This window comes from Cydia amplana, chromosome 1, assembly GCF_948474715.1.
Source record: "Cydia amplana chromosome 1, ilCydAmpl1.1, whole genome shotgun sequence".
Classification (NCBI taxonomy): domain Eukaryota; kingdom Metazoa; phylum Arthropoda; class Insecta; order Lepidoptera; family Tortricidae; genus Cydia; species Cydia amplana.
In genome coordinates, this window is record NC_086069.1 from 20812824 (window position 1) to 20826107 (window position 13284).

Below are 13284 nucleotides of genomic sequence, written 5' to 3' on the forward strand. Positions count from 1 at the left end.
GGAACATGAGATCAGTACATCTGTTTATACATACAGGAATGACTTGAACCTCATGATACCTTTATCACATATGTGAAAGATCACACCAGTCATCTATCTATAAATAGAAGACTAGATTTAGCAAGACTCACATAAAGTATCATTTGGTACTACTGCCTGGGTCTCTGCTGGTGTGAAGTCTGGCACTCCATTTGATGGTTTGATTGATTTTGATGGCCTTCCAGGTGTTCACTTTCATGTGACTGTTTCTTCTCCGGCTTGCTAACTAGATGAGCATTGATGGGATATTTGAGTGTGGTACGGAGTTGGTCGTTGTGTTCATCTAGCGAGTTAATGGCGTAATGTAGAACAAGCTCATTTAATGTCCTGAAATAAAATAAAAAACGATAATTAATATATGTATAATAACTATTGGGTGTATACATTATATGTATCCGAGTATTACAAGAGCAGCAAGTATTGTTAATAAAATTAAAAGATGATTAAATATATTATAAACCAACATTATTTTTTGAATTGGATGGCCACATAGCATTTCATTCCACAAATTCACTGCCTAATATCATCAGCTGGGAATTAGACCGCAGCGCAGACCCTCATACAAGGATAATGACATTAATGACTAATTAAAATATGTATAAGGAAAATACGTAACTAAGGCTAGCATTTTTGCATCTAGTTAATTTTATCTAGCATCTCAATAATTTTCATATTAATGTATTTTTTTAATTAAAATGTAAAGAGTAGGAAAAAGGAAATTTGGACTAACATCATAAGTTTTCACTATTCCATTTCACAACTGATCTAATTAATCTATTATTGCATCATTTTTTATTATTTGAATGATGATAAAGACAAAATTTAAACTACTAGTGCTATAATAAACTTACTTGTAAACATTATATGGTTCTGCAAAACCGTAACCTCTTTCAGTCTCGAATATAATGCAATGGTAGACAATGTTGTTGCAACATATGGATAGTGCAAGTTTCCCTCCAGAGTTTGGGCGTATTAGAAATGTGCCTGTAGGTTTTCCATCTAGAATTTTCTCTGCATGGGCGCGAGTGCAATTTTCCACCATCCAACTTTTCATTTCACGATGTGCATATAACTCTTCTAACTTATGTATGTTATCCTCCTCTAAATTTGTTAAATACTCATCAGTCTTACCACGCCTTTGGAGCCATCTGAAATCACCAATGTTTTAATGAGAAACTTGTATATTTACAAATAGAATAACACTAGTATTTAGAGTCTCTGGGGCGGCACCTGCACACATAGATGTTTTAGCAGAGGCCTTCAATTTCTATTTAGGACATATGTCCTATATAGAAATTGGTGATTAGTGGTTTTCATTGGTGATATTATATGACCAATTGATCAGAATTTGTATTTGTTGGGCGTAACTCAGCTGAATCTATTACAAAAATAAAAGAGGAAAAGAGAAGAAAGAGAAAAGGAAAATAAGTCAACTTACATTTTGTGCAGATCTTTTTTCTTGAAGAGGTCTACTATTTGTGGCTTCAATTGAGTTATCTCTCTCTCAAGCTTCAAGTTTTCTTTGACAGTAACCCGAAGTAAATTGTGCAGATCATAACTTGCTTGCTTCAAGCTATTCACTCTTGATATTAACTGCTTGTTATTTTGTATAAGATCTGTTTTTTCATGTGGTTGTGCTTTAGACTGCATTTCATCTTGATATCGGAGATGTTCCTCACAAACTTTAACAGTCTCATTGAATGCATCTAGAGCTTGTTTCTTAGCTTTAACTTCTTCCCTCAATCTCATGTATTTGTCAGAACAGTCATCAAAGTTCCTTGTTTTAAGGACATATTGTTTATGTATGTTTTTATATTCTGCTTCGAGTGTTTCTTCACTGTCATTTTCACCTCCATCATTTTCTTGGGATCGTAACAAAGGGTACATAAGAGTGATGTCCAGGTTGCGGTTGCAGTGTGCGAGGGAGCACTGCGTGTAGAACCTGACCAGTTCCACAACAGAAGCAAACTGGAATGGCTCACAGAATCCATAGCGTCCATCTTGATAGTATATCTTTATCAATTTGTTGGTTCCTCCTTTGCGGACAGTCAATGTATATCCGCTGCCTTTATTTGATGCATTTCGAACTAAGAAAGTGCCATCAGGGGTATCTCTAAGTTTTTCATTTGCCTCATCTCTGTAATTAATAATTTAAGTTCATTAATGAATAATGTATGATACAAAAGTAAAACTCGGAGAAGAAATATAATGCAATAAAAGGCAAACTATAGCTGGTCAAACAAGTTAGTCAGTAGAAAAAGGCGCGAAATTCAAATTTTATATGGGATGGTAACCATTAGAGCCTAAATTTATTAAATTATCACTCTTTTTTACTGACGGAAATTGCTTTTTCTATAAAATTTCATTTCATAGTTGGTTCAAATGTAGCCTAAGTCACCAGCTTCAAAAAAAATTGGCTCATGAGTATTGACACTATGGAAAAAGACAGAAAGTCATACCCACAAACATAAAAAAGGTAGATAGACTTCTAAATTTGCAACCCTTACCACAATTGGGTAATAATAAAATGATGCAATAAAGAATCTATTGATAATACATTGCCATTATAGTCTATTAAACATCCAATAACATAAATAAATCATAATTTAAACTTAGTTAAATACACATCAAATATATTCTAATTCATTCATAACAAATAATCACCTTCTCTTAGAAATTATTTGGTATAGAAATCTTATGCAATTCCAAATTTTAGCTAATCAGCAGGTCACAACTGGCTGTTGCCATGCAATAGTTGAGATAAGAGTCTAGTTTCCTATATAACAAATTAATATTAAATTTATTTAAAAAGCTAGAAAAATAATATTTGTCAATTATCTGCACTGACACAAAAATGTTATATCAAGTGGGTAATAAAAATCAAACAGATAAGCATCTAGAACATGTGTCCAATCTCAAGTACCTATTAACCTATAAAAAATAAGACTATAAGATACCTAGCGTCAGACCAAGCTAAGTTGGCAGCAATTTTGATAGCACAGACTGTGAAAGTGTTAAATAAAAAAATAATAAAATAAAATTTCTTTATTTCAGACTTTCGTCCATAAGTACCTATTACATACTACACAAAACTTACAGCTATGTTAGTAACACAAAAACACTTAATAAAATAATATAAATACTTACGTAAGTAAATGTAAGTTTGATGTATAAAATAACACTTCCACAGTCTGTGCTATGAAAATTGCTGGCAACTTAGCTTGCTCTGAATCTGTGTTCCAGTTAGACACCATGAAAATTAATTTATCTTTAAAGGTAAAAATAATTATCAATTACTAACATTTTGAGAAACAAAATGAACTTATTGATAATGGCATTGGAATATAGGTAACATAGTGCATTTATGTTAGAGTTTATATAATTTGCCTTTTTGTACTGTTGCCACCAAATATCTTGCATATTTAAGAATAGAATAGAAATGATATTCAAAGGGAAATAATACTTCGCAGTAGTTTAAGATTTTTGTGATTTTGTAATTTTAAGTTTGTTATAAATTTAGTTTAGTATTTGTATTCATAATAAATATCTTCACAGTAGGTTCTAAATAATAATCATATCAAAGAATAACAGACAGGATGGGATGTTTAATAAGATTATTAATTTGTATACTAAATAATAGCCATCAAGTTTATAACAGTAAAAAACATACTAATATGATTTTTATTCAGCTTACCTTGTGATGTCACCCCAGTACCATTCACAGTTTTCAAGACATTCTTCAGGTGGCTGCGGAGGAGCGCCTATTTCAACCATTATTTCATTATAAGCACCGAATTACTCAAAACTACTAAACCGCACTCAATAAGCTCGATGTCTAACCAGATTCCGGCTACTACTACTAGCACTACTTCCGGCTGAACCTAACCAAACGGATATCAAATGCACTTTACAAACATTGTTAGAACACTTAGAACTAGTAAAGATCACTTATATTACATTAACACTTTAGTTGTAAGTCATGGTTCAGAAGAACTTCGCGGACACAGAAAACGGAGCAATTTGGTTCACAAAGGAAATGGGCGAGAGCAATGACAGTTACTAGGGCACATTGTCCATCGTTTCCTGGAGATAACTACTACTCGCGGTGACACAAAACTTGGATTAAAGGTTAATGCAGTTGTTACAAAAGTGAAGAGATGGAATTCTAATTAAATATCATAATTATAAAACTTGCAAGTACTAAAACTCAGTCCGCTGTATCTCTGTCGGCCATATTTCAATGCTTCTATACCACATTCTATACCTATCTATAGTATTTTTTTATTCTCCACCGTAAAAGCCGTCACACACTACCGTACCGCACCGTCACATTATTCGGTAGTATGGTATAGTATAGTTTAAAATAAATAATCCTACCAAACCAATCATTTTGTCTCGTGTTGCGTATGCTGTCTCTCATAGGGCCCACGCGAATAGCTCATCTATATAATACTAGGTCTATGTTCTATTTCTATATGATTTCTATAGGTTCTACAATTGTCTATGGTAATTTTTCATTATCTGTCAGTCAAATGTCAACCAAACCGAGATGAAGTACATACCACACCAGCAAGATTTTTGCCACCCATGGGAGGAGCGAATTAAACATTTGTGTTTTATTATTTAGGAGAAAAAATGATTGAAACGTGGCATTCGTGTAATCTAATATGCCACATGTAGTTTAAAGAAATCTACATGGAGTATATGAAACATAGACAGTGATCTGGTTATTATAAGAATGGTGTAAAGTGGAATCGTAAGAGAAAAGTGTTCAATATGTACATGAAATATGTATTTGTTTTGTCCCTCTACCTCATGCTCGACAATGCGTCGTCTATGCACATAAAGGGTGAATTTTCTACAGATGAGTTCTTCAAATTCGTAGTCAAATTTGGCTTTCAGAAAACTGACATCCATTATCAAAAAGAAACATATGGATTCATATTTGGCAATATCACATCAAAAGAGCGTTTTATGTATCCTATCACATTTGCTGTATTGAACAGGCATCATTTTATTCATTATTATAAAAATCGGGATATAGAGAACAAGGAGCTGGCATGTCAAGTCATGTTCCAGAACTTGAATACATCTGCCTACCACCCTAAGTGTAATGCCGGAGGACAGGATTTTTTTCGGCGCATCCCTTGCGCAAAAAACGAAGTTTGTGTTGATGAAGACTCCCTTTGGAATGTTGTAAAGAAAAGTCAATTTACTTACGACATTGAGAACCCAGGCCAACCAAGGTATGTATTTAAATTTATAATTTTAACTGAAAACCCTTAAATTCCTATTACTGTTTATTTGTCATTCATAAGCCAACCATTGGTGGGTAATGCTGAAAGTATGCAAGTGTGCAATAACGTGTTTTGTCTGAAATTGTAATAAAGTCTTATGGCAAGAGAAACAGTATGAGGATTTTTTTCGGCGCATCCCTTGCGCAAAAAACGAAGTTTGTGTTGATGAAGACTCCCTTTGGAATGTTGTAAAGAAAAGTCAATTTACTTACGACATTGAGAACCCAGGCCAACCAAGGTATGTATTTAAATTTATAATTTTAACTGAAAACCCTTAAATTCCTATTACTATTTATTTGTCATTCATAAGCCAACCATTGGTGGGTAATGCTGAAAGTATGCAAGTGTGCAATAAAGTGTTTTGTCTGAAATTGTAATAAAGTCTTATGGCAAGAGAAACAGTATGAGGATTATTTACAAGTGTTTCTATTACCCCATCTAATTTTTATATTACACTAGTTTCTGCCCACCTATGTCTGCATAGAATAATGATGATGGCTTACATAAACTAACTATCCTATGTCTTTCCCAGAGCCTCAATCAAACTATCTCCTATATATATGTACCTAATTTCAACAAAGTTGTTTCTGCAGTTTAAGTGTGAAGAGACAGAGAGAGTTACTTTTGCATTTATAATAGGGATTTGTTTTTATTGTACAGTACCTGGAATAATTTATTGCACAATCTCTTTCTTATTTTAAGTAGTTATATTATTTATGGGATAGAACTGTAATCTGTATAGGCAAGTCTGATAGCATTGTTGAAAATTATATCTGCTAAACTGGGGCTAACTGCTTTGTTAATCAAGCTATGTGTACCTAATACTTAACTGAACATACTTTTTCATATGTTAGACCTTATGTTTGTATTTATTCATATTATAATAAAACTGTTTAATTTATTTACCCACAGATTCTGGTATGTGTCCATGGTATCCTGCTATCTCAACGAGACAACATGCACATGGCATCATTACAAAGGAGCGCCATCAAAAGATAATAAAACCATGACAAATGTCCCACAAAAAGTCCAATATGACTTTTGGCTGGTTAATGGGAATCCTAATCAAAGTCTGTACAATAGCCTGATGTACCAATTTTCGTTTGATCATCAAAACACCCTGGAGTTGTACTTGGTGTTTCTGCTTTGCTATATTGTCCTTGTGCCAGTGCAGATTTATGCTGTCAGGTAAATTATGAATCCTTAATTCCTTATTTATTTTATTGTATGAATAATCATTATATGGACTAGAAAATTACAATTACATGTAAATATGAAGTACAGTAGGTATACAACTGTACTCTGTTTTCCTTAAACAGAATGAAACATACATTTTAAGAAAGACAAATTAAAACATTGTATTGTATTCATTACAAAACATATTAAACATTGATGTTTTTTTGGTAAAAGGTAAAACTGTCATCAATTTTGTGAACTACTATTTGTGAAATACTTCCATTTTATCAGACTATTTTATGAATGACTGACTATCAAATTAATGTTATCTTATACATATTGTTAATAAGGTTTTTTCTTTCAAATAAATATTATTCTATTATTCTTATTCTATATACATATCTTTTTCAGGACACAGAAACATCCAGTTACAAAGTTATTTACCTGCAGTCTCATACTGGAGTTTGGTGCTGTTTGCTTCAATTTCCTGCACACAGTGAAGTTTGCCGCAGATGGCGTAGGATTTACTGGACTCGATGTTGCTGGGGATATACTGGATATTATGAGCCGGGTAAGTTCAACATTTGTAAGTTTAATAAAAACTCCAAAAACTTTCGTTTTGTTTTTGAATTTGGTACCTTGTCTTTGTTATTAAAAGTTAAAAATACGTTTTGGAAAAAGACCTTTATAAGTTACTCTAGCACTCAGGAGGCTAAACATAAATTAAAAAAAAAAGACATTTGTGTGTTGTGCTTACACTTGCATAAGTACATTAAGTACCTATGGATCTATAGATAATTCAAAGAATACACTTTATATGTTCAGATGTTGTGGGTAACAGAACTACATACTAACTTTGTTGTGACCATGCCAATAATAGGGACCTTAAATATATTGATGCTTAACAAGAATGTGCTGATCATCATCTTGTTCTAGCTGGTTTATTATTACCACTAGTAGTTGTAATAAAACCTGTAACACTGTTGCTCATGCTCTTAGTAACATATCTATCTATCTCTGTGCGACCATATTTGTGTGTTGACAATTGTTTGATATTAAATCATGTACACAATGTTGAAGCATAGTTTAATGTTAAATTTCAGACCCTCTTTATGCTGCTACTACTGTTATTGGCAAAAGGCTGGGCAGTGACCAGATTGGAGCTTACATACAAGCCGTTGGTTTTTGGCGTGTGGCTAGCATATGGCATCGTACATATACTGCTGTATGTGTGGAATACAGTAAGTTCGCAATATTTTACATGATACCTTAATTAGCACCATTATTAAGTCTCTGTTTGGCCCTATGGTTGACAATGCCATTTGACATTAAGTCAACCATTTGTACATTGTTGTATATTGTGCGATAAAGTTCGAGCAAATAAATATCTATTTATCATATAAATATCGTCATCTAGTCCCACAACACAAGCCCTTTGAGCCTTCTGTGGGACTAGATCGATTTGTGTAAGACTAGCGACCCGCCCCGGCTTCGCACGGGTTAACAAATTATACATAAACCTTCCTCTTGAATCACTCACTCTATTAAAAAAAAACCGCATCAAAATCCGTTGCGTAGTTTTAAAGATCTTAAGCATACATCAATCATATATTTATTTGTAAATCATACATAGGGACAGGCAGCGGGAAGCGACTTTGTTTTATACTATGTAGTGATTATTAAATATTTATTTTAACAGCACCCAAATGCGAATGAATATAATTTTAATTTCAGACGGAAGTAGACATAATAGAGGAAATAGACGAATACCAAACGTGGCCGGGCTGGCTGATCCTCACCCTGCGCGTGGCCATCATGTCGTGGTTCGTGCTGGAGCTGCGCAACACGATGATGTACGAGCACAACATGGCCAAGCTCAACTTCCTCCTGCACTTCGGCGCCTCGAGCCTAGTGTGGTTCGTGTATCTGCCCGTCATCGCTTTGATAGCACTGCAGATTAGCCCCTTGTGGAGGTTTAAGTTTTTACTCGGTAAGAGATTTTTATGTTTTATTTTTTATCTCGACGCAAATGTAGGTGGGTGGGTGGATCAACTATCTTGTTGTATTACTGTCCCATCAGCCAGGGGACAATAGAATCAGTTTGTTTGAAGAAATGTTATGTTACTTTTTTCTAACATGCTTAGTAAATGGTAACACCAAAAATGGTTTTAAGATCACTTTAAGCTTTTACCTGGGTCACCCCAGGAGAAGGTAGCCGTGGCAACGCGTGACAAGAAAAAGTTGCTTCACCTAGGTATTGAGAGCCCGTTAACGATTTTAGAGCCAAAATGTGAAATTGATAGATTTAGTCGTTGAAATTGTACACCTTTTGTTACTTAATATCTAAAATATCTGGGAGACCGAGCTTTGCTCGGTAAACATATAAAATCTCAAAAATTTACGTTTTCCCAGAGATAAGACCTAGCTAGATCGATTTTTCGCCACCGAAAACCCCCATATACCAAATTTCATCGAAATCGTTAGAGCCGTTTCCGAGATCCCCGAAATATATATATATATATAAATAAATAAATATGCAAGAATTGCTCGTTTAAAGGTATAAGATAACAAGTATTGGTTTCCATGAGCACGTTTTCTCATCTTGCCTTTTAATAATGAGGTCCCGAGTGTGCGTCAACGGCAATATATGACGAGAAGGGGCAGTTTTTAAAAATTCATCAAAAAAATTATAGTGGTAAATTATACAATATGATGTATAAGAACATTAAGAACAGTTTCAGGAAATAAGGTAGATAGTTTAAGTATCAAAATTGCGTTGAAATTAAGTCGATTTTCATCACGAAAAAAAGTCACTTGTTTTGAAGTAATTTCTAGTGAAAATTGATTTCGTTTACTTTCATTTACTCTTGTTCAATATCATATAACAAAAATGTAGTCTATCAAAGTTGGAGTACAGGATATGTGTAATACAAAATTACCATTTTTGGCAGTCCAAACTTTACGAAATTTACAAAATAAATAAGATCGACTAAATCAGTGCTTTACGTGCATTTACCTAAACGTCCATCAGAAAAAAATCATTACTAATTTAGTCTGTTTTCAAAAAAAAAAATCTGTAAAGGTAAAAGTGCAAAATAGAAGACGTGCTAATAGATACCAGTACTTATTATTTAATGTTTAAGTTATCTGCTTGACCTTTAGGTTTAACAGATAATGCTTTGGATAATTAATTATGTAATATGTATTCATTTCATTTATTCATTCATTAACAATATACTTACATTGTGTTTCAATAACAGATATTTGCATAGTTATAAATGACATGCAATAAAATAAAATTCGATTCGTTGTAATAAATACGTTCGAGTTTTTTTTTTAAAAGAAGTTGCTATAATTTCAGGTATAACATATTCGGCGGACTGCCTGGCGTTCTGCGTGATGACACATTTGCTGTGGCCCACTCGATCGGAACAGTACTTGCTGCTGGCTCCCTCTGATTACACAGGTAAGTTAGGAGTTTCCTATCCGAAAGGTGACTAAGGGAATCCCGTTACTAAGCCTCTCAAGATCACATTTAGCTTAGTGAGAGAGTGAGACGCAAGGCACATTGGACCGAGAAGTTGGACTGGTGGAATACCAACCTAATGTCATGTCTGCTCCTAATTATTATAATTTTTATGCGTATTGTTCGAAATACTATGTTATACTTGGTCAAGCAGATCTTGTCAGTAGAAAAAGGATATCGTCCGATAGAAAATTTGAATTTCGCGGCTTTTTTAACTGACAAGATTTGCCTGACCAGCTATAATTATATTATATCTTTATCTTATGTTTGTGTGCAATTTAGTTATAGATTAATTATGGTTTTAAAATATTGCCACGCCCTAGTAGGTTCGGTATCAGCGTAATTCGTCCCATTCGTTTTTCGTTCATTTCTTATGTCCGTCTCATTCTGTGTTCGTCACTCATTCTTTATTCGTCTCGATCGCTATATGTCCCTATCGTCTTAAGTACAATTATGTAACCTGTCTCTTTCTTAACAAGTCTTTTTCGTTTTTCGACTTTTTCAGACTACTACGAAATTACATGAAATTATGACGATCACTCGGTCAATAAGATATAATTTAAAAAAAATAAGATTGACGGAAAAAGATAGTTACAAATAGTGACCGAGACGCAAAACGAATGTAACGAACTTAGAATTAGACTGAAAATGAATGAGACTAATCACGAATGTGACTAATAACGAATGCATGAAAAAAAATGAGACGAATAAGTGAATGAGACAAAAATCGAAAGGGAATAAGAAAGAATGAGTCCTAGGAAGACCGTGACGAAAAACGAAAAAGACTTGTTAAGAAAGAGACAGGTTACATAATTGTACTTAAGACGATAGGGACATATAGCGATCGAGACGAATAAAGAATGAGTGACGAACACAGAATGAGACGGACATAAGAAATGAACGAAAAACGAATGGGACGAATTACGCTGATACCGTAGGTTCCATGTATGTACTGACTAAAGTAAAAGAACATATTGTATTTGAATTCTCCCCTCATCTACTCGAAGGTTAGCTGGAAGAGATCCCGTACAGGGATAAGTTCGCCTTTGTACCTTTATCTCTGTAAATATTATGTAAACCTGTGTTGTGTACAATAAAGTGATTACTACTACTACTACATATTGTAATAACATGGTTGCAATAAACTATTATGATTATCATTTTAATTTTCAGCTGGCATCGAGGAACTAGATGAGTTCAACGAGTCGCCGCACGTGGTGCACGGCGACACGGTGGCGCTCACGGCCGACAGCGTCAACCTCGACGACGAGGACGTGATATTCACACGCTCGCACAAGAACACCGTCTACTCATAGCGGGACTAGACAACTGGATAAACTTCGAGAAACATTTCTCCACGAGGCAGTTGGTTAGAACGAGTATGTGATCTTTGAGATTGTCGACCGGCTCTGCGTGTCAGACATTTTTAGACGAGCGCTAATGATAGCCATTAGCGGACAATGGGATGTATATAAGGTTTATTAATTCCCAAAGGTCCGGTACTGCACTTGTGGGATGTCGCACCGCTGTCAAGTTTTCAATACCTATGAGTATATGTCGACCTGAGTGTATATTAGTCATAAGCGTTATCTGTGAATAGACACGAGTATACAACGCGTATTATGATAAAGTACATCTGTTGTAATACCTACAGCGTATACAAACTACTGCACCGTACCAATACAGAAAAATATGGGATAAAATTATGGTTCCTCGAGCATTGTTTTGAAGTTATTAGGTATAGTGTATTTTAATGTGCAGTGTCAAATAGAAATCTTAGTCATGTAGTTGTAAGTAAATGAGATGATATGTGTTTTCTCGCTGAGCAACATTTTTAACAAAGGTGGTCAGACAATTTGTTAAGCGACCTTTCATACCTATCAAAGGAACACTGTCTCTAAAAGAGCCCTCTGTAGTGAATATTTACAGTTTTACTACATTGAAACAAAATACCATCTCAGGGTTCATGTCGTGTTATTTGATGTTGCATGTTTAATTTATACTAGTGGCAGGTTAGATGTATTAGATGACTAGTACCTATTTACGTAATAATGAATGTTCTAATGAGTGTCATTGAAATGTGCCAACCTTTTGAGTCAAAAGTTGCATAACACTGTTTAATCACTTTTGAGACTTTTTATGAAGTGTAGTAGGTATAAAATTAACGAAGGCGGTATAAACAGTTAATAAACATGTGAGTCGAAATTATCTTATTGCACAAAGCCTTAATAGTTCATAACTTTAAAATTTAATAAAAACATCCTTATATTGAAGTTGTTATATCGAATAGCGACTTAAAAGTATTTTAAAAATCTGTCTGTAAAATAACTGCTTTGCGTACACGTTCATTCTTAGCTGAAAAAAAAACAGGTTTTTAAATACACTCCAAAGTATAAGATGTTAATTTTACTTAGGCTTGTATAATAGGAAACGAGACATTCCACAAAAAGTGTAAACATTTTAAGTGATTAAACGATAGAAGTCAATTACTAACAGAAAAAGTAATACACCTATATCAGCTCCTCAGACTTATCAAAATTTTTACAACCGATAAATACGGAATTATAGTTGAAATAAGACATGGGGGCCGATTTTTTAATTTCTATTGCTCGATTTCATGTATTTCGTTAAATAATATCTCCACTGCTAGGCATCTAAATTCTACTAATAGAATTGAAATCGAGTGGTCAATACCACTAGATTCCCAATTTCTATGGCTCGTATTTCAAAAATTATCATTTCGCCGTTTTCCTCCGAATTTCGAGTGGCGAAATCGAGCGATCGAAATTCAAAAATCGGCCCCCTGAATTAATACATTAATAGGGTATTTGACTACTAGTCAAATCAGTTTCTTTTTTCGAACTGTCATAACAATTTTGCTTCTATGGAATTTATATGAAACACTAGCATGTGACGTCACAATCAAATAACCTACTCTTTATAGTTTTATACTGGTTTTAAAATAGAAATTGTGTCTAAAAAAAAACTGCTGTCTATGTTTCTCTTAATTAATCTTCTGCTGCTTTATTTCATGAATGGTGAAAAATAATGTATTTTAAATACAGTCAAATACCCTATTATTCTGCTCGTCGTTCAGAGAGCTGCGTGGCTATCGCTCATGATCGTGATAAGGCAATGTTATGTCTATGTCTGTAGACCGCATTGCAAATCAGTAATAATCACTCAACATGGCATAATTATTTGTAATTATATAAATTGAATTTACTAAAATTTAAGATGTTACCT

General features: G+C 33.9%; 2 protein-coding genes across 2 annotated transcripts; one reads left to right on the top strand and one right to left on the bottom strand.

The window, feature by feature from the left end:
* LOC134650181 (phosphatidylinositol 3-kinase regulatory subunit gamma) lies at window positions 1-4286 on the bottom strand. The gene is made up of 4 exons (XM_063505086.1): window positions 3734-4286; window positions 1478-2176; window positions 891-1187; window positions 1-366 (listed from the first exon to the last, which is right to left on the bottom strand). Exons 1-4 carry the CDS (start codon window positions 3811-3813, stop codon window positions 150-152), a joined length of 1293 nt encoding a protein of 430 aa, XP_063361156.1. The 5' UTR covers window positions 3814-4286; the 3' UTR covers window positions 1-149.
* A 315-nt stretch (window positions 4287-4601) lies between these two features.
* LOC134650186 (transmembrane protein 145) lies at window positions 4602-11387 on the top strand. Its single transcript, XM_063505100.1, has 7 exons — window positions 4602-5285; window positions 6249-6524; window positions 6924-7083; window positions 7616-7753; window positions 8247-8502; window positions 9874-9978; window positions 11212-11387. The coding sequence occupies exons 1-7, from the start codon at window positions 4816-4818 to the stop codon at window positions 11352-11354; spliced, it is 1548 nt and encodes a 515-aa protein (XP_063361170.1). The 5' UTR covers window positions 4602-4815; the 3' UTR covers window positions 11355-11387.
* Window positions 11388-13284: the final 1897 nt, after the last annotated feature.

Bases quoted from the DNA above. Each gene is read 5' to 3' on its own strand.
- LOC134650181 (XM_063505086.1), bottom strand. From the start codon at position 3,813: ATGGTTGAAATAGGCGCTCCTCCGCAGCCACCTGAAGAATGTCTTGAA. The intron at 2,177-3,733 runs GTAAGCTGAATA...TATTAATTACAG, and splicing joins TACTGGGGTGACATCACAAG to AGATGAGGCAAATGAAAAAC. The intron at 367-890 runs GTAAGTTTATTA...ATTTTATTTCAG, and splicing joins GAACCATATAATGTTTACAA to GACATTAAATGAGCTTGTTC.
- LOC134650186 (XM_063505100.1), top strand. From the start codon at position 4,816: ATGTACATGAAATATGTATTTGTTTTGTCCCTCTACCTCATGCTCGAC. The intron at 5,286-6,248 runs GTATGTATTTAA...ATTTACCCACAG, and splicing joins GAGAACCCAGGCCAACCAAG to ATTCTGGTATGTGTCCATGG. The intron at 9,979-11,211 runs GTAAGTTAGGAG...TTTAATTTTCAG, and splicing joins GGCTCCCTCTGATTACACAG to CTGGCATCGAGGAACTAGAT.